Source organism: Jatropha curcas, chromosome 11 (assembly GCF_041381405.1).
Source record: "Jatropha curcas cultivar XTBG-Jc1 chromosome 11, XTBG_Jcur_1.0, whole genome shotgun sequence".
Taxonomy (NCBI): domain Eukaryota; kingdom Viridiplantae; phylum Streptophyta; class Magnoliopsida; order Malpighiales; family Euphorbiaceae; genus Jatropha; species Jatropha curcas.
Window position 1 is genome coordinate 3,705,484 of NC_143161.1, and position 20,526 is coordinate 3,726,009.

Below are 20,526 nucleotides of genomic sequence, written 5' to 3' on the forward strand. Positions count from 1 at the left end.
AAATAAGGAATTACTATTTGATCCATTTATGTATGCTCTTAGGAGTCTAATTTTTAAAATTTAATCACATAAGTCCTTAGATTTTATATCTAATTACTTAATCCTTTTGTTAGATTTAATACTGGTCAGAAGGATTAAATAGTATTAATTGAAATAAAATTAAAAGACTATGTCATTAAATTTTAAAAATAAAAAATTCTAGTTGGTGTATTGAATATAACCGAGTAAAGTCACTTTTACATACGTAATTATTGATTAGCACATATATTTGTTAAATAATAAAGAAATTTCACTAACAATTGAGGATAAAAATGAGTAGAAGGATTAGATAGGATTACAAAGATAAAATATTTTTAAAATTTGAAAATAAGATCCGTAATCAGTGTATTTAAATATAATCAAGAGATTTTAGATAATAATTTATTTAAAAAATAATTAAATTATGATTGAATATCTTCTTTTTCTTTTGAATGGAATTACGATGATGATGATATTGAATATCGAAAATTAACTTATCATTTTATTTATATCAATAAAAAGAAAAGCATGAGCATTACTTCAATAAAATTATTAATGAAAAAATTATTAAGATATATACGTAATAATAAAAATAAATAACCCCAAATTCGAACAAATCTATAAGTGAAAAAAACATTTTCACTCACATTCCAATCACCGAAAACAATTGAGCACTTCCAGATTCCGTCGGTCAAATAAAAAAAAAAACAGAAAAAACAGCAAGAAAAGGAAATAAAAATCACACTTCTCCGACACTTCAAACTGGCGCGTGGATTGCATCTCATAATCCAACGGACAAGAAAAGAATCCACATCCCACCGTGTACAAATGTTTCTCCTCTGTGGCGCGTGGATTGCTCCCTGTGAATTCGAAGTGAAAATCTTGCAACAGATCACCAAAACTTTTTTTTTTTTTTTGACATTAGATCACCAAAACTTGTTGTTACTCACACGTAAGTTAAAACTTATTTCTTGGATCAAAAATCGACATAAGAATTGTCATTACAGAGGCTCGCAATTTATTTTCCATTTCCCTCGCTTTGCAAGAAAATGAATCTTGCCTGAAAACCCTAACCCTAATCTGGGAAGTAGTAAAATAAGAAAAAGGATTCGAACATATATTTATGCACATTCATTCAGTCAGAGAGAAACAGCAGAGAGTAAAATAGAGAGTGTGAAAGAGGAAAAAAAAAAAAAAATATTCTCTCTCTTCAACATTGAGCACCCAATGTTACCTAACTACCCTGAACTTCACACCAGACCCACAAACTTCAAGATCCCCACGTACCCATCTCTCTGTTCCATCTCAAACCCCGAATTCGACTCCAGAATCTTCATATGACAGATAGCCATCTCTTTGTTTGACCTGAAAATTTGAAATATGCCCCTCAAAAAGCTTTAACTTTTGTTTATACCCATCTTTTCTGTTTATCATCAGAAGCCTAATGGCTATGGTTAGTGTTCAATCGTTCATTATCCATGTCACAATTTTCTATCTAAACCTTCAATTTAGCTGAAAATTTTGTTTACTTAGATTTGATTTTGTACCACATATGCCCCATCATCAAGTTGATCGCCTACTACAAGAACGAGGGACAGATTTGACATTAGAATATCGTTAGTATTATGGGAGCAGAGAAAAGATGGCTTTTCACGCTCTTCTCTGCAACATTTCTTTCTCTCCTGTTTCTCTTATTCTACTCAATCTCTGCTTTCAGCTCCCCAAAACCCTTCCCTTCTGTAGTCCAGCATGGGACCCACTACCCTCCTGCCTTCGCATACTATATCTCCGGGGGCCGGGGTGATGGTAACCGGATCCTCCGGTTGTTGCTGGCTGTCTATCATCCGAGGAACAATTACTTGTTGCATTTGGGTGCTGATGCATCAGATGAGGAGAGAGTGAGACTTGTTGGGGCAATAAATTCAGTGCCTGCAATAAGATCTTTTGCAAATGTTGATGTGGTAGGGAAGCCTAGTCGGCTTGTATATATGGGCTCCTCTAATTTGGCTGCAACGCTGCGTGCGGCTGCCATTTTGTTGAAGGTGCACTCAGGATGGAACTGGTTTGTGCAATTGAGTGCATCGGATTATCCCTTGTTGACTCAAGACGGTATGTGATTTTGGATTTTTTTTTTTTTTTTTTTGGGTTTGTTTGTTTGAATTTTTCTGATTGGTGTGTGGTTTTGAGATCGAATACGTGTGATTTGGGGGGTTGTTCATTTTTAGGAGTAGTTCATAGCATCTGTATTGTAGTTAGTTTATCTATATTTGGAGAAAACTTATTGGTTAACAATATAATTGATAATTGATGCTGAAAGGTTATTATTATTTTTTTTAAATGAATATGCTGGCAAAGAAACATGAAAATTGGGACTTCATTTGTTCAAAATTTAATATGCATTGCCAGTGATATTTGTTTAGATTTATTTGTGTATTCAATTAAGTACATTGTCGTCTCTTGATAATAAGGTTCTTGCAATTGTCATTCTTAAAGATCAACATATATTGATTTGCTAATTTTCCCATGAGTTGCCTTTCACACTTAGCGTCTTCCTAAAGTCTTAATTATTTGGACACATTTGATATTAGGTGTTCTTGACTTTGAAATCTGTTATTTACGGTTTGGTAATTTATATAATTTGAATGAATGATACTAGTCAGTAGACCCGTTTCTGTTTCATCCTAGTTGACTTTTCTATATGCATAACAGACTCAACAAAGCTTTATAAAATTCTTGAGTAGGCTAGTTTTTTGCTTTATTGGACCATCTTTGCCATTTTGAGTAGGCTAGTTTTAGCATAATACTCAAAACCATACTAGAGTGTTAGTGACGGCACTTATTGCCGGGCTATTGTTCAGAACCAGATCTGACTGATGCCTTATAAGCTGCACTGCTAACAGGTGTGGGTATTGGGAAGAAAACCATTTTACGGTAGTTTTAGGACAGATTCTAGAAGTTAATTGTGATAAACTTTGTAAGCCAGTGAATTTTTGCAGTTAACCATAGTGCTGCATAGAAATAATGAGTTAGATTTAGGCTGGATGAATTCTGTGGATAGTCTCAAACAAATTGAAGTTTCTATTGAACCTGTTCTAAATTGCTCTTGAGCTCAGAGGGAATTGAATTAGTATGTAGGTAGCTTATAATGGCTCTTTACTCAATCTTGCCTAACATGTTCTAGGGAGCCAAGTGCTATAACATCAGAAGCTTTTCATTATATAATAACTCATTCTCTTTCCTTTTATTGTGATCCATCTGTGTCACATATTTGGACTTTTGAAAGGGGGATGATCATTTTATATCAGATGCTGTGCAGGGCTGCAACGTAATAATGTGTGAGTGTGGAAGCATGCTTTAATTGTATCTTGGTTAAACAATACATGATAATTAAAAGTGTTATTAGAAATCTCAATCTACCCAGAAAATGAAGACAGCGATTTTTGCAGGTTCTTTATTACAATAAACCAATTTGTATACATTTGTTTTATAGCCTCAATGGTGACTACCACTGGCCTTTGGAATATCAAGCTGTAGTCTTTCCCTGATTTGATCAGGATATCACAACAGGATATGGCTTCTCTTTTAATTTTTTTTCTCCACCTGGAGAAATATTGAGGCTGTTTCAAATTACACTGATTTGTTTAATCTTGAGATTATTATTCTTTTTCTTTGTGCATGGGTAAATGCATTTTGTTGCATTGAATATTTGTATTTTTTCAATATTACCAGATTGGCAAATAATTTATGTTACGATCGTACTGTATTGACATAGAATACACTATGTGACGAGCATTTCCTTTGCTAAATTAGCTGTGACACTATTGAGATTAAAGCACAATGGAAATATAGAGATATCTGTATTTATCATAGCTTTTGCTATTTTAGGCTACAGTAGAATATAGACATTGCTTGAAGTTGCATGTTCTTTCAACAGATTTCAGCGAGTGAAATGACGAATAGGTAACAAATACACAACAGAGATATGATTGTTTAAATTTAGAGCTTCAAAGATTATAATGTGGTTGGAACATATGAAAAAAATGACTTTATATATTTTAGGTCTCTTGTGCATGTGAGAGAGAAGGGGATTTTTGTTAATCAACTGGCTTTATCTTTCATAAGCACTTCGATATCTGGAGTCTCCATTTTTTTTTCCTCTCTAGATTATAGATATGATGTGGATTGCAGAAACTGAAAACATCAACTTGATGCTTATGAATGACGGCTTGATGCTGTTCTATAAAGATAAACAGAATGAGAGAGAGATTGGACAAATGAAGTTGGTCTCCTTTGTAAAGCTCACAAATGTCAAGGCCCAACTGAGGCAAATTTTTGTCGATTCTCTCATTGACAAGATAAGATTGACACTGGTTTGATTTCTGGGGTTCATTTAAAGATGCCGTGCCCCTAGTTGATATGCTTATGACTTTGAATTTCTTTTGATGCAATTGATGTATATATTGCTCTTGCATTGTATTACAAAGGTTTTTAGTCTTTATTTTTTTCTTCCATGTGCTGTTTGTTTTGTCAACAAGCTTTTAGTATCATGTACCCTGGTCGCTGTTAATTTAATATGTTCATGCACCTGTTTATATAATTTCATTCTGCTTGTCATTTTCCTTTAGTGCTATTCTAACTTTTTTATATTTTCTTTCATTATCTGCTTCCAGACTTGTCCCATGTATTCTCTTCTGTTAGCAGGGACCTCAATTTCATAGATCATACCAGTGATCTTGGGTGGAAAGAGTAGGCAACCCCTTCTTGGTAAATTTAATTGTACTTTTGTGGTGTGGAAGTAAAAGTAAATCTGAACCACATTGTCCTGATTTTGGTGCAGATCTCAAAGGTTCCAGCCTATTGTTGTTGACCCTGGAATTTACCTAGCAAGAAGGAGCCAGATTTTTCATGCTACAGAGAAGCGGCCAACACCTGATGCTTTCAAAGTATTCACAGGCAAAGTCTAGTCTCAATAGTATACTGTTTTCACAGAGTTATTACTAGAAGCTGAAGCTCTGGATATTCTTTAATTTTGTGGAATGTTATGTGCAATAACAGTTATTTCTTATGTGCAATAACAGTTATTTCTTCCACTGCAGGTTCCCCATGGTTTATCTTGAGCAGATCATTCCTTGAATTTTGCATTCTTGGTTGGGATAACCTTCCTCGAACCCTTCTTATGTACTTCAACAATGTGATGTTGTCTGAAGAGGGCTATTTCCACTCTGTCATTTGCAATGCACCAGAGTTTAAGAACACTACTGTAAACAGTGATCTAAGATATGTGATCTGGGATAATCCTCCAAAGATGGAACCGCACTTCTTGAATGTTTCTGATTATGACCAAATGGTTCAAAGTGGAGCTGCTTTTGCAAGACAGTTCAAGAGGAATGATCCTGTACTGGACATGGTTGATGAGAAGATCCTGAAGCGGGGATATAATCGAGCTGGTCCAGGTGCGTGGTGCACTGGCCGGAAGAGCTGGTGGATGGATCCTTGCTCCCAATGGAGTGATGTCAATGTTGTTAAGCCTGGGCCTCAAGCCAAAAAATTTGAAGATGCTATCAAAAACCTTCTTGACGATTGGAATTCACAGATGAATCAATGCAAATGAAAGTTCATATTAAAAGCTCATTGTCCACAACTAGATGCAAATTTTGCATCTGAATTTTAACGACGAATTCAAAGGATGAAGACCTTCGCTAGAGATTGATTCTTTGGCCTTTAGGTCCATTTGGGGTCTTCTCCAATCGTAGGTCATGGATAATTATACTTTATAGGATGGCAGAGTTAAAGGAGAGCCGAGTGAATTCACTTGGGGGTTTTTGATTGTATTCTGTCATGTGGGCTGGCATTTATTCTTAGAGCCGCTATCAGTTTCAATCAATAAGAGGATCTCCCTCTTTCTTCTGCCATTGGCATGCTGTTGTATGTTAAAATTAATATTCTGTTTAGCACTCTTCCATAATGTTGTAACAGAAGATCATTCATTGAATTCTAATTTTGTGATCAGTTAACCTTGTTGTCTTTGAGAGTTTTACTATCTCCTGTCATTCCTGAACAGGAAAAAAATTTCAGGGCAAGAGAATCTCTTAAACGTCAGTAGTGAGTTTGTATTAGTCGGTAAGAGTAAGACTACTTGGGGGACAGTCAAGAGAATCTCCTAAATATCAATAATTAATATAAAATGAAAGGCAGAATCAGAGATATTGTTGGAAACTAGCTTACCCACCGACCATTTCTGTTTCACCTCGGCCTCTTCCTGCCTGTGTATTAGGGTCCGATAAATCTAATTTCTCTCGAGATGGGTCGCCTTCGATTTTTATTTCTTCTTCAGAGAATACCAAAAAGGCACCATCTTTACTCTTCTCCTCTATGTCATCAATCCTTTCTTATCCGATCACTCACTTGTTCACAGGAGAGCTTCAAGAAGCAAATTTTGACAGAAAAACCGTATAGGTTTCCGTTAAAGCCTTGTTTTTGCTATCACAGGTCAATTCATTCTAATGTGGAGCAAACTCAAGTCTTAATCGACGTTGACAACCAAAACCCAGAAATATCAACCTGTAAAATCACTGAAGATAGTGAAAAAATTTGCGGAATATTGTCAAAAAACCCCAATTCTAGCATTGATACTTTGCTTGATAATGTTTCGATTGAGGTATCACCAGCTTTGGTTCTTGAGGTATTGAAGAAATTAAGCAATGCAGGTTTTCTTGCATTGTCGTTCTTTAAATGGGCAGAAAAACAAAAAGGGTGTATGTACAGCACAGAGAGCTACAATGCCTTGATTGAATCTCTGGGCAAGATCAGGCAGTTTAAAATGATATGGAATTTGGTTAGCGACATGAAGCGAAAAGGTTTATTAAGTAAGGAGACGTTCACCCTAATTTCGAGAAGATATGCAAGAGCAAGAAAAGTCAAAGAAGCAGTCGATACGTTTGAGAAAATGGAGATGTTTGGATTGAAGATTGAATCATCAGACTTTAATAGATTGTTTGACACTTTGAGTAAGTCTAGGCAGGTCCAGAGTGCACAAGACATGTTCGATAAAATGAAGAAAAGAAGATTCGAGCCTGATATCAAGTCTTACACAATATTGCTAGAAGGGTGGGGTCAAGAGAGAAACCTTTTGAAGTTAGATGAGGTTTATAGGGAAATGAAAGGTGAGGGTTTTGAACCAGATGTTGTAACTTACGGTATTCTTATCAATGCATATTGTAAATCTATGAAATATGATAATGCAATTGAGTTGTTCCACGAGATGGAAGCAAAGAATTGCCAGCCTAGTCCTCACATTTTTTGTACTCTGATTAATGGGTTAGGTTCTGTTAAGAGGTTGAGTGAAGCACTCGAGTTTTTTTCTCGATCAAAGGCCAAGGGTTTTGCTCCAGAGGCGCCTACTTACAATGCTGTTGTGGGAGCTTACTGTTGGTTGATGAGAATGGATGATGCTTACAGAATAGTTGATGAGATGAGGAGATATGGGATTGGTCCAAATGCGAGAACATATGATATAATTCTTCATCATCTGATAAAGGCTCAGAGGACAGAAGAGGCTTTGTCAGTTTTCGAGAAAATGAGCAGTGAGCAGGGATGTGAGCCAACTGTTAGTACCTATGAGATTATAGTTAGGATGTTTTGCAATGCAGAGAGAGTGGACAAGGCAATACAGATTTGGGATCAAATGAAGGCCAAGGGAATCCTTCCTGGAATGCATATGTTCTGTACAATAATTAATAGCTTGTGCCATGAAAATAAGCTTGACATGGCTTGCAAATACTTTCAGGAAATGTTGGACGTGGGTATCCGGCCTCCAGCAACTTTGTTTAGTAATCTGAAACAGGCTCTTCTTGATAATGGCAAGAAGCATATTGTTGTGCTTTTGGCACAAAAAATTGATAAGCTAAGAAAAACTCCATTTGTCAGTTGAAGAAGCATGAGAGGTGCTAAGGCCTATGATTAATAGCTTATCTGCTGCCTGCTGGATTTGGGTCCTCTAAGCTCTAAGGTGTGATGTTGGATTGAGACTGTGTTTGGAAGCGTGTATGACTACATATTAATGCTATAAAATTTCCTTCATATTTTTCCTTACTAAATTGTTGATTGTGAGATGGTAATATCTAAATTCTGAAATATGGTAGATGATTTGGTTATTCTTATATTGATTGAAAGGGATTTTTCATAAATGGGTTTCATGTATTCCAAAACAATGCCAATTGGCAAACTAGTTTATGACGATGAACTTGTCAATCACAAGATCAATGAGCAATTCTATCCTGAACTTCGGAATTAAAAGAATATTCCATTTACGGCATCTAAACTTCTAGAACACAGTTCTTTCAGAATAAAGAACATGAACTAATTAAAAGATGCACAGAAACAGAAAAGAAAAGCCTATGATGAAGATAAAGTCAGGTGCTACTATTTTCTCACAGTCATTGCTTTTGCTTTCAGTTGAAGAGTGTTCTGTCTCTTCTTGCACCAAAAAACTATCTTCAAGACCATGAACTTCAAGCCAGTTATTGTAGTACAAGCCAGGAGCTGTGACTTGAACTCCATTAAGCATCACACTGTAACCAGATTTTGTAACATTTATCATAAATCCCTCCAAATAAGAGGGTAAAACCACCCCATTATCAAAATTAACTAGATCATTTATTGAAATCTTGCAAGGCACAAAATGCCTTAAAAAGATTGACCGATACTCTCTAAACTTACTTATATACCCCTTCATTACTTCATCAACAGGAGCAAAGATTGTTACCATCATCTCGTCATTGAACTCTCCCAACTGCAAATCAAGAAACATGGCCAGTATAGAATATTCTTTTGATCTCAAAACCCTAATTGCCTCCTTCAAAGAATAATCACTATTATTATCCAAAACGGAGCAGTCAAGACTAGAAACAGGCCTGCCACTGATTAACCCCGAAACTTCAAAATCTGGATCAAGAAACTTATGAATTCCAAAAATTACGAAAGACCCATTACTATATATCGCAGACTCATTAATCTTGACACCATTTAGGGAAACTTGGTCTTCACAAGACGGTGTCGAAGTGATGATGAGTGAATGATTAGAAAACAGAGTAGGAATCTTGGTTCCAGGAGGTAGGGATTTGAGTGTATTGAAACGGAAAGTTTGTGGAGAGAAATGGAAACGCAGGAGAGAGAGCGAGGGTTGGCCTGATTCAGTGAAAGCAGTATCAGAAGGACAGAAGATGGTTAGAGAGGTGGTCGGTGGAATTAAGGTTTGGGAGCCGAATTCAAGAATTAGGGCCATTGAATTGAAGCCGGAATTCGATAGGGTGGCGGCGGCGTCGAGAATGGTCTCCGTGGAGAGAGAAGAGGAAATGGAGAGGAAAGAGAGGAGAGTGAAAAAGATGAGAAATTTGGTTGCCATTGATGGAGGTTTCCCCGATATTGGTTTCTGGTTTTCAGTTGCAGAGAGAGATTGAGAAAGAAGTGAATTGTGCTTATAAATGTGAGCGAGCTTGGTAGCTTATGGGAAGATAATTTTGGCGGGAAAATGTTTGATATGTGGAGGGGTGTGATTTGTTATTCTGGGAGAGAATCAAAGGTTAGTTATGGAGGATTGGATAGACAGTTACTATGGTTTTTATGTTTTTCTTTATTAGTTTTTTAAATATAATTTGAAAGGTGCTAATCTACAACTTGATGGAGAAAAAGATATATATATATACCATAAATGTATGGGATTGGTATATTATTTTTATAAATAAATTTAAATGTTAAGAAGGTCCATTAATTAATTACATTCTAATAAAAGAAAATTATTGCTATATATGTACATCATGAAAAGCATGCAAAATGCTTCAGGGAAAAAAAACACAATCAAATGGAAGGAAAACCCATATATCTTAAAATAACTGTTTAATTATTATTATTATTTTTAAAAATAAAAATACCAATTATTATTAAAATAATAACTTTTAATTATTAATATCTTCAAATCATGATAATTTTAATAAAACATATCATTTCATATGTCTTACTGTCATAGCATCAGTATATAATAAACATATATATGAAATTTGTGCATTAATTTCCAGTAATAACATCAGTATCACCATAATACATGAACATAATAAAGAAAGAACAAACTAATCATTTATTATTGTAAATATAACAATATCATATCAACCCAGTAAACTTTTTCTTATTACACAGGGTATAATTAATTATTTCCTAATTCTTAATATATTATTATCTTAGAAAACCTAATAAGACTTTTTTTTTTTTTTTAAAGGAACCTAATAAGGTTTAATTGTTTCTTCACCAAGCATAATTATCTATAAGGTTATGATCATTATTGTAGCAACATCTACGATCATTTTCAAGGTGAAAACCGACTAATCTCTCCCATGATTTCTGACGAAATTCAATCTGACCCTCTGGATCTCGAATATCATATCTCAAGCTTCGGTTATATACATCATAGTTAATCAATTCTCGTTGATTCGAATCATGCGAAGGAGCATCTTCTTGTACTCCTGCATTTTCTTGGTTATAGTTAGTAGCAGTTTCTTCCTCAGGCTCGTTATTAGTAGTATTAACCTCAGGTTTTGCACTCTCTACATATTTGTCACTTGGCTGGGAGTTCACTGCCTGAGCCTGATTATTAGAAACTTCCATTTCAACATTGCTTGGAGCTTTTGATTTCTTCTTCCCTGAAAAACGATTTAGCAAACAAATTAATTAATTAATCGTTAATACATAAAATTAAAGAAGGGAAAGAAAAGCCCTGCATGAGGAGGATTCTGTATACCAGAGAGTTTGGAAAATACGCGCTTCATTTTTCTTTCACTGTGATGACTACAATTACCAAATTGACCTGCCCCATTTATATATTAAGTTTAGGGACAATTTATGGTAATTATTAATTCATTAATATGAGGTAATAATGCCTTTTGTGCATGCTTTTGGATTAAAATTGTATCCAATTAATTAATTTTATTTTGGATATTATGAAATTAGATATGTTCGCATGGTAACAGGAGATTTATGATAAGATTTTTTTTTTTTTTTGGCATTGTCACAAAGAACATTAATAAACCCTTTCGGTAAGTCCTATCCACTTTGTCATCTGTACAAACCAAATTGGGCCAACGAATTCAAAGTTTATGGGCCTACGCACCTCCTTTTGTTGTTGTTGTTAGTGCATTGGGCCTCATGTCTAGCTTGGATGCTAACTCAATGATTAGGCTAATCTTCTAAAGAGCCTCATGTCAATTCATCCAGCATGCACACTAGATGGTTAGTTTAAATTTAAATCATTATTTAATTAGCAAAAACAAATAATTGATCTTTGAAAATATGTATTTAAAAAAATATATGAAAAGGTAATTATGTCATATTTAATAAGCAAATTTTAAAAGTATGGGACAAGAAATCGCCAAATATATATATAATTCAATTTGCATGCTCCTTTTTCACTTAAAATTTCCTTGCTCTTATTACAAGTCTCCATATATATATATATATATATATATATATATATATATATAGACATATCATCTAATATTCTAATTTCACGTAAGACTTTTATATCCTTATAATTGTGAATTATGTGTGTTAATAGATAATACCATCAATCAAGTTTGCATTACGTGGCATGTCCTAACCCCCCAAAATGACATGTGTATTTGATTCATCATTAATTAAATAGAACTACTAATAATTAGGAAAATATACAAATAACGAATGGCTTAATTAAGATGGCATGATTTGGGGAAAGATGTGACATTTGTGATAAGAATAGGACAAATTTATTATCATGGGCATGCCCTTGCCCTTCATACTCTGCAACCTTAATGAATTTAGTTTTTATAAATATAATTATGACACTCAAAGCTGCATTGATTTTATTTATTCATAAGAAGAGGCTCGATGAATTGAAAAAATATGCTATATATAATAGGAATATAAATCTTTTTTAAACAATATCCGTCAAATTATTAATAATTTTTATAATTGAGAGGACTTAAATATAAAATTTTTTACTTATTATATTCTTTATAGAATATGGGAAGATCAACTAAATCACTTTAAATGATCGTAATATTGATAGAGATGATTATAAATTAGAAGCTATATATATATATATATATCCACATCAAAATTAAAATAATGAAAATGCTGGCTGACATTTTTTGATAACATGAATAATTCCTAAGCATTTTGATAGTGATAAATTTCATATACAGTATGTGGCTATATATATCAGTTTATTCACAGAAGTTTTTAATTTTCATTTTTTTCTATATTATAGTTGTCGCTAGCCTATATTTGTCACACCTTACCTTATTGTAAGACATGACATGTCACTCGTAATATACTTAATAAGCATTTAAGTCTTATAAATGCGTACTAAGTATACTACAAGGGACTCTGCCATAGTTGAGGCGATTGCTCTTCGTCAAGGACTACTTTTTGCTGTGCACTTCTTCCACAATGCAGGATGTTTTTATGTGGACTCGCAGCTTGTTATTTTTGCTCTCAACTCTAGTGTCCCAGATTTCTCTTTTTTTGGTCTTGTAATCTCAGATTGTCTCTATTTACTAGGACTTCGCCCTGATTTTGAGGTCCGTTGGGTTCGCAGGCAAGCTAATATAGGAGCTCATACTCTAGTTAGAGCTGCCTATCGCCATGCTCGCCATGTTATTTGGGATAGTATTCCACCCTTTATGTTGAATTTGTTCTCTTAAGTAATGAGATTTTATCTTTTCAAAAAAAAAAAGTATACTACAAGGGACTTAATACTGTTGATTCATTCATTTATATCTTGTAGAAAAGTAGATTTAATTATTAAATGTAAAACTCCTTTTGGTTCTTTCATCTGTTATAAAGAAATGTCTTTTTTCCGTAATTTACTAAACATATGAAACATAACTTCCATTAAGCTCAATATGATTTCTTAAACATCAATTATATTAGCAAAAATATAAAATGGTTCCATAACTCATAAGCCTATGGATGGTTTAATTACATACTGAAATTATTTTCAAACCTTAGATACATAATAGAAATTCATACAATCATAATTTACATATATCTGCTCAAATATACATAGATGTTCTGTTAATGTTTAATACATCATACATATTCCAAAAGAATCAAATATACAATAGCTACATCAGTAGCATATTATCTACATCAAATAAAAATGATCATCTCCTAGTTCTTTTTCCTTGCCTTTTCCTGCGATAGCACAAAAGCAACTATCGCTAAGCATTTTGCTTAGTGGTGTACTATTATAAAATAAACACTAATTTATCAAATCAAACTCTTTATATGAAATAATGAACCATAAGTCATAAATCCACCATGTTAAAGGAAATAAGAAAAAAAAAACAATACCATTTAAATCATAAATTCATAATGTAGTCTTTACAGCTTTTATAGAATCGATTCCGAAGGCCATCAATGTCTAATGTGCACCTCTAGACCTGCTATCTACAACCTCAATCTGTGATATGATTTCAACAGAAGAGAGAGCAATTTACAACCTCAACATGGAGGGAGAATTTCATATCAATCATATATCATCTAGTGATGATATCCATGTCCAATCGATCGTAATATCAACTTCAACAAATGAAGTGATATTCGGGGTAATAACCATGTCTATATCAGCTGTAAGACTTTTAAACCATTCTATTCATGTAATAATATTAAAATCATTGTGGGCAACATTTCATTTCGCAAACACTACTAAAATCATTCAGTCACGGCCACCCCTCATACTACAGTTATCAATTGGCCAACATCCTTCTCTTTCAAGGTATAAGAATTATAAAATTTATTTGCATGTGTCATTAGGTCGTATGATTTCAAAATAAGCTTTATTCTTTAAAAACTTATGAAATCATTAATACTTTTTATAATTATGATTCATAAAGTAAATCCATTGAAAATATTTTGCAAAATCAATCTCATTTTGTTTAAATAAAAGTAAAAAAGACATAGTACACTAACCTGAGCTAGAAGGCTCCCCTAGCCTTTTTCCTCTAGCAACCACCCTCTCCTCAACTCCCTTACTCTCAGAAACTATAGCATGAGATTAATACTCACATTAACTTCATACTATACAATGTACACACATGCATTTCTATAGGAATACATAGTGTTTACCAAGAAGTCATTCCTCTTTACCTCATTTTTTATTTCCTTTAATCTTTCAAATTGATTTGTAATCACATTAATTACCATTTAATTAATATTCACATCCTCAATATATATTGTTTCCCATATTCTAAGTTTTCCTTTCATTCGGATAACCGAATTCATCGAAAAAGTTAGAATAGCAGGAACTATAAAGTTGAGGATATTACAATATTAGCCAAGTCTAATCATTCTCGTGTCACGTCAAATTTGTCAAGTTTATAAAAAAAAAAAAAAAGTATTTTTAGGTCTTATCCTACAGTAACATTTGAACTAGCTTTTTACACTATAGTATTATAGGTTAATTGTTATATAACATGTCTTTCAAAGTTTAATCTATTCGTACCAAAAAAAAACAAAAAATGGAAAGTGAAAATGCAACAAAGACGTTTACCAAATCTTCAACTAACCTGTCGAATGGTCTCACTCTGGAATTTTAAGAGCTGTAATCAACAATTATATGAATAGAAATGAGGAGAAAATATCTCGTGTGAACAATTATCAACAATTATTTCATTGCAATAATTATTTGCATATTGTCAAAGCAATAGTATGTATAGTAACTGATAGGTTGGTACCAAAATGGTACTTGAAATGGAAACTACATCAGTTACATAAGTTGAATTGATTTCGAAAATGCCACTGTTTTCTTAGGGCCAGAGCAAAAGGAAAAGGAAAAATCAATTTGTTGCAACAAATTATATTTATACAGTTAGGAAGTTGGTGGCCATTTGTGTTTTTTTGCTACTTCCAGCGTTCAAATAATTTGTTAACCTCTAACTATATTGAGATTAATTCTTATAGAAGATTATACGTTATAATCTGAATTTTATTAAAATGGAATAGAGAGTGCAGGAAGCAAAGTTGTTTTAGTTTTGCTGTATAGCCTAAAAATAATGGAACGGCATGGGATTTACTTCACAATATATATTTTTCCATCTGTAAAGGAGAAAAACTTCATGCGTAAGTGGGACCTTGTCCCTCAAAACATGAGTTCAGGTGTTCAGGAGGTCAGAAATAATGTGGGTAAATTTATTATAAATTTATAAACATGTTTTTTCTTTTTCTTTTATTTAATAAATAAGAACTCATAATCTTTCAGTTCACGTCAAATTCAAGATTAATAAGACTCTGTTAACCGTTTGTTGTCCTTCAATATTTAAATCAATATTCTATCTCTTACTTATATTTAAAACCCGACTTCATTCTTTTAATTTATTAATACGGATTCGCTTTTAATTTATGTAAACAGAAAAATATAATTATATACATAGATATAAATATAAGGATCTTACAGCTTGTGGCTATTGTTGGATAGATATACATGGTGTATGTGTTATACTAATAAATAGTTGCATTTCGGAAGGATTGAGGCTTAGAAGAAAGTCCCTTTCATGTGAAAGGGCTAGATGAAGCCAATAATGCATCTACCACAGATTCTATACGGGCAACTTCATAATTTCTTTTGTAGGCTAGCTACTTCATTCCCTAGAAAAATACTAAACCATTTCCCTTTTTTTTTTTATTTTTTCGGCCCTTTTGAGATTGAAATATAATCTCCATGCTTCAGAATTTCCGGAAAGATAAATAGAAAAATTGAAGGATTTGTGGTGGCAGTTTTTGGACGAATGCATGCGTTGTTGACTGAAGCAACCAGTGGAAAAATTAGAGAAGATGACATTTATGAATATGAATAATCGAAGGGTTTTAGAGAGAGTTTTGCAAATTGCAAGCCATGGAAATTTCTTTCTGTCAAGTGGGTGTCATATTTAGACGACTTAACGTAAGATTGAGAGGAAGGGTTGCAATCTTGGACAGTAGCTTCACCTAAATTCTTCAATAATTGACCCCATCTCATTAATTATTAATAATACTTTATATTTCATTTCATAGCTCAACAAATCTTACAGTTTTCGTAAAATAGTTGCAGGATTTGCAGGGCTAGGAATACAACTAAACGCGGTGTTAAATGTGAAAAGGTTGTAAGTAGAGGAGAAGAACCTGCTGGCTTCACCCTTTGCAATCATGAAGGACAGATGGGCTCCAGATCAATTTTATAATATATAATATGAAAATTTGTCCTATAAATTTTTGAATTTATATCTTAAAATAGTTTTTTTTTTTTTTTTTAAATTTTGCCCTTCTAATCTTTGATAAATTTTTTTCCCTAATTAGTGTTTAATCCCAAGTCTTGTCAACATCATTTCAAAATTTAAATTCAACTCGTCTCAATAAATGAGTTCAAGCATAGCTCATTAGATTAAATTTACAAGCAACATCAAATGATTTTTTAAAAAATTGAATTTAGAATAGCTCACAAGCCATTTTAACTCCTTCTACGGCCTTAATCAGAAGTTATCAATTAATAATTTCTCCTTGGTATAATAAAACTTTTCATATAAAAAATTACAAGTTTGACCGGTTGATATATACGTAGCCCATGGTTTGTAGAATGTGTGGCTTTCGTGGGCTAAACTCAAGACTCAAGAGTTGCAATAATTGCAGGTTCCATATATAACCGCGTCAACCCAAAATATATTTCTATATATGTTTGCAAATGATTTTGCTTTGCATGCAAGACAACATCAAACCAGTATCATATATTAAAACCGTGGCTCCTACTATATAGTATTAGTTATAACACTCCACAAATTCCTTTATTCAGTTTATTAATTAATTCATTCGATCTATTAATACGTGCAGCCAGATTATGCAGTTTATACACTATAATCTATATTATTAATTAGAATATGATTATCAATATTATTTAAAATAAAAGAAGAAAAAGAAAAAGAAAGGGAGAGACTTGTTTTCATTTTCATTTTTATTTTTTTCCTATATATATATAAATAGATACACATGAAGCAACAAACGTATGTAGGCCAGTGTGCAGCAAGTAAAAAGAAACGCAAAACACTTTACAACAGTTTCCTTTTCTTTGGGTTAAAGAAATAAAAACAGCTTCCCATTACCCAATCATACAAGAAAACCAACTAAGACAACAAAAAATCATCTCATGTTTTCTTTTTTAATTTTTATTTTTATAACAAAAATAAGATTTTAAGTACTTTTGGAGCCAAGCAAAAATCCCAATTGGATAGCTAGCATTAGCTTGTTGTGAACTGTGAAGCATGATTCATATATTAAAAAAAAAAAATGGGACACAACAGAACACAAGTCATTATCTAATTAATTAATTAAATTTGTTTACATAAAATAAAATATAATTTAAAAATAAAGGACAACTTGCAGCAAGTAACCCGGTTCCTGTTATGATCAATCATAGTTACGTTTACCCTACTATATATGTATATATATATACATGAAGAACGCTACATTTATTTCCATCCTCCATCTCTCTCCTCCTGCGTACTCCTCTCTCTCTCTCTCTCTCTCTCTCTCTCTCTCTCTTTAAAAGACTGAAACTCTTTGAAGCCTTAGCTTTGAGAATCAAATGGGAGCTCTTGATTCTCTCTCAGATTACCTCTCTGATTTATTCACCATCACAAGTAAAAAGAGGAAGCGAAAGCCAATGCAGGTGAACTCTTACACCAAATCTCTCTCTGTAATTATATATTTGCTTCTTTGATTATTTTCTAATTGTTCTTTTTTCTTTGTTTTTATACAGACGGTTGATATCAAAGTGAAAATGGACTGTGATGGTTGTGAAAGGAGAGTCAGAAATTCTGTTTCGCACATGAAAGGTATAACTTAATTAATTATTGCGTTCTTTTCTCTCTTCGTTCTTCAATCTTGCTAGTAAATTGGCCACCAAAACCTATTCTTGATTAGACGATTCAAAGGAAAAGTCTCTTCTTTTCAAGAGAATCTGTTTCTTTATCAACTTTCTGTATTTGTGTATTTTTCTTTCTGGGAATTATAGCTATTGGCATGCCATGCATATGTAGCCAAAAAAAGAAAATGTCATTAAATAATAAATAATCAGTCAAAGAAGATCAGAAATTTTTTGGCTTCTTTGTATTGGGAACAGGAAGAGTACAACACCTAATAGGAGTTGACTCTGTTTTTTTTCATTGAAGTACTCTTCAAAAATCTGCCATCATAAATTTTCTGCTCCCATAAATATTGCTATTTGCACTGTTCCACACACCCTTTTGCTACTTCATTTACTTTTCCAGATAATTACAAATTTTTACCAGAGTTTAAATTTATGATTTCATCTTTCACAATTACAATTGTATACATAAATCATTTTAACTCGATGCATGGTAATTCAGTCAAAGTTTATCAACTTAATTTAGGCAAAAATTTTGGAACAAGCAAAAGTACAGCTTTGAATAGCAAATATATTCCTAGAAGCAATATTAACAGGAAAAAGACATCATTTCCATCCACTAATTAGAATTGCAGCTGCTGAAGCTAGTCTATTACCACAATAAATGAAGCCAACCAAACACAACCTTATAACTTAAGGCTGTAAATGAACCAACAAGCTATCCTCTAACTAGCTATATGTGCTACTAATACTAGTCATTAATGTTCTTATACGTATTTACTTACCGTAGCTTATTTGTTTTTGGCTATTTAATTAGGTGTGAAGTCGGTGGAGGTAAACAGAAAACAAAGCAGAGTAACGGTAAGTGGATATGTAGAGCCAAGCAAGGTGTTAAAGAAAGTGAAAAGCACAGGAAAGAGAGCTGAGTTTTGGCCTTATGTCCCGTACAATTTGGTGGCTTATCCTTATGTAGCACAAGCCTATGATAAGAAGGCACCATCTGGTTATGTAAAGAATGTGGTTCAAGCACTTCCTAGCCCTAATGCGACGGACGAGAGACTCACTTCCTTGTTCAGTGATGAAAACCCACATGCATGTTCTATTATGTAGGATTATTTTACATAATTAATTTGTGATAGAAAGAGAGAGCTTAGGACTGGTTGAGCTATATATTTTGTCTTTGGATGAATTTGGAACTTATAATCTTAGTTTTAGTTAATTAGGTTTTTTTTTTCTTTTCCTTTTCTTTTTTACTTCAGGAGTTTTGGCTTCTACTTTTGGATGTTGTGGTGATATGTTATGCTTAATCTGAAAATTTTAAGTTTTGGACCTGTCAAGTTTACATGAAAATAATATTTGCCGTTGGATTAACGAAATCGATTTGTATTTTGAGGTAAATTTTGTCTAAAACATTAAAGTTCCAAAATGAAAGCAGTCATTTTTAATTTATTGGAGGTTTATATTGACCGAGATAACACTGCAAGCTATACAATAGATGATAGCTCTCTCTTTGATGTATCGAATTGGTGAAAACAACTGTGGACGAAAGGTTTCGAACTCACTCTTCACATAAGTGAAAAGACCAATCAAACCATCACCTGATTGGCAAATGAAAGTGGTCATTGTTGAAAGAACTTTACTTAAATGTCATACTCGGTGTAAATGTGAATTACATTTAGAAACTAAATTCACAGGTCATTTCGTTAATATTAGAATATCGAAATCATATTTCATAATTTACCAATCGAGTCGGACTGAAACTAAATTTACATAATTAAGCAATTTGAATGAGAATTTCCTTATCCGTCTGCAAGAGTTCACAAATTAACAATTAGAGAGATGCAATTAATATAAAGTACAACTGATGATGTCAGGTGTCATTTGTTTAACAAAATTAAATATATGGATGCTGTTGTGTGCCCTAAAAATTGGGGATTACTGGGAGAAAGGTCCTTTATCATAATTAATTAATGTATAATTGATCATATATTAATATAAACATACCTACCTAACCGATATATTAGTGTCTACTTACTCAAGCACTTTACTGCTAAAACTACGTTAATAATAATTTTGAGATAATTATAAAGTTGGGTTTCGAACTTTTATCACTTTTTCTATTCATTTGGTGAAAATTTCTTGCCAAAAGTGAATTATTTTATTTAATTTTCCTTCTATATATATATGCGTGTTCGATAAAATTAGTTGAACAGGATCACAAATTTTCTCTTTTTATTTTATTTCTCTCATTTTTGTTGATTTTATTTCCAAATAGAAAAAACAAAAGAAGAAAAATTTGAGTTTTTTTTTTTCTAAAGAGATATAGTATATAGAAAGCAAAAATAAAAAAGAAAGAAAGATAAGCATAACGAATATTTACGTGCGATATTATTTATTTAATAAACTTATCTATTTTCATTTTTATTCTGCAAAAAATTATAGTTAAATATATTTAATTAAAAAAGTATTCATTGAGACACTTAATTAATTAAAAATGAATTTTAATGTAAAATAAAATAAAATAAAATAAAATTCATAAACAAATTGTATAATTATATTTAATAATGTTTAATTTTTTTTTAATAATG

General features: G+C 32.6%; 4 protein-coding genes across 4 annotated transcripts; 3 read left to right on the forward strand and 1 right to left on the reverse strand.

Annotated features, from left to right (window-relative positions):
- Window positions 1–996: 996 nt before the first annotated feature.
- LOC105634040 (Core-2/I-branching beta-1,6-N-acetylglucosaminyltransferase family protein) lies at window positions 997–6,032 on the forward strand. The gene is made up of 4 exons (XM_012216801.4): window positions 997–2,127; window positions 4,689–4,764; window positions 4,856–4,971; window positions 5,115–6,032. The coding sequence occupies exons 1-4, from the start codon at window positions 1,644–1,646 to the stop codon at window positions 5,627–5,629; spliced, it is 1,191 nt and encodes a 396-aa protein (XP_012072191.1). The 5' UTR covers window positions 997–1,643; the 3' UTR covers window positions 5,630–6,032.
- A 135-nt stretch (window positions 6,033–6,167) lies between these two features.
- On the forward strand, window positions 6,168–8,097 carry LOC105634267 (Tetratricopeptide repeat (TPR)-like superfamily protein). The gene has a single exon (XM_037639872.2). It carries the CDS (start codon window positions 6,320–6,322, stop codon window positions 7,946–7,948), a length of 1,629 nt encoding a protein of 542 aa, XP_037495800.1. The 5' UTR covers window positions 6,168–6,319; the 3' UTR covers window positions 7,949–8,097.
- A 183-nt stretch (window positions 8,098–8,280) lies between these two features.
- LOC105634268 (putative fasciclin-like arabinogalactan protein 20) lies at window positions 8,281–9,582 on the reverse strand. The gene has a single exon (XM_089716280.1). The coding sequence runs from the start codon at window positions 9,419–9,421 to the stop codon at window positions 8,381–8,383; it is 1,041 nt and encodes a 346-aa protein (XP_089572406.1). The 5' UTR covers window positions 9,422–9,582; the 3' UTR covers window positions 8,281–8,380.
- A 7,964-nt stretch (window positions 9,583–17,546) lies between these two features.
- On the forward strand, window positions 17,547–19,269 carry HIPP20 (Heavy metal transport/detoxification superfamily protein). The gene is made up of 3 exons (XM_012216802.4): window positions 17,547–17,740; window positions 17,831–17,906; window positions 18,756–19,269. The coding sequence occupies exons 1-3, from the start codon at window positions 17,657–17,659 to the stop codon at window positions 19,046–19,048; spliced, it is 453 nt and encodes a 150-aa protein (XP_012072192.1). The 5' UTR covers window positions 17,547–17,656; the 3' UTR covers window positions 19,049–19,269.
- The last annotated feature ends 1,257 nt before the right edge of the window (window positions 19,270–20,526 follow it).

Bases quoted from the DNA above. Each gene is read 5' to 3' on its own strand.
- HIPP20 (XM_012216802.4), top strand. From the start codon at position 17,657: ATGGGAGCTCTTGATTCTCTCTCAGATTACCTCTCTGATTTATTCACC. The intron at 17,741-17,830 runs GTGAACTCTTAC...GTTTTTATACAG, and splicing joins GGAAGCGAAAGCCAATGCAG to ACGGTTGATATCAAAGTGAA. The intron at 17,907-18,755 runs GTATAACTTAAT...CTATTTAATTAG, and splicing joins TTCTGTTTCGCACATGAAAG to GTGTGAAGTCGGTGGAGGTA.
- LOC105634040 (XM_012216801.4), top strand. From the start codon at position 1,644: ATGGGAGCAGAGAAAAGATGGCTTTTCACGCTCTTCTCTGCAACATTT. The intron at 4,765-4,855 runs GTAGGCAACCCC...ATTTTGGTGCAG, and splicing joins AGTGATCTTGGGTGGAAAGA to ATCTCAAAGGTTCCAGCCTA. The intron at 4,972-5,114 runs GCAAAGTCTAGT...CTTCCACTGCAG, and splicing joins TGCTTTCAAAGTATTCACAG to GTTCCCCATGGTTTATCTTG.
- LOC105634268 (XM_089716280.1), bottom strand. From the start codon at position 9,421: ATGGCAACCAAATTTCTCATCTTTTTCACTCTCCTCTCTTTCCTCTCC.
- LOC105634267 (XM_037639872.2), top strand. From the start codon at position 6,320: ATGGGTCGCCTTCGATTTTTATTTCTTCTTCAGAGAATACCAAAAAGG.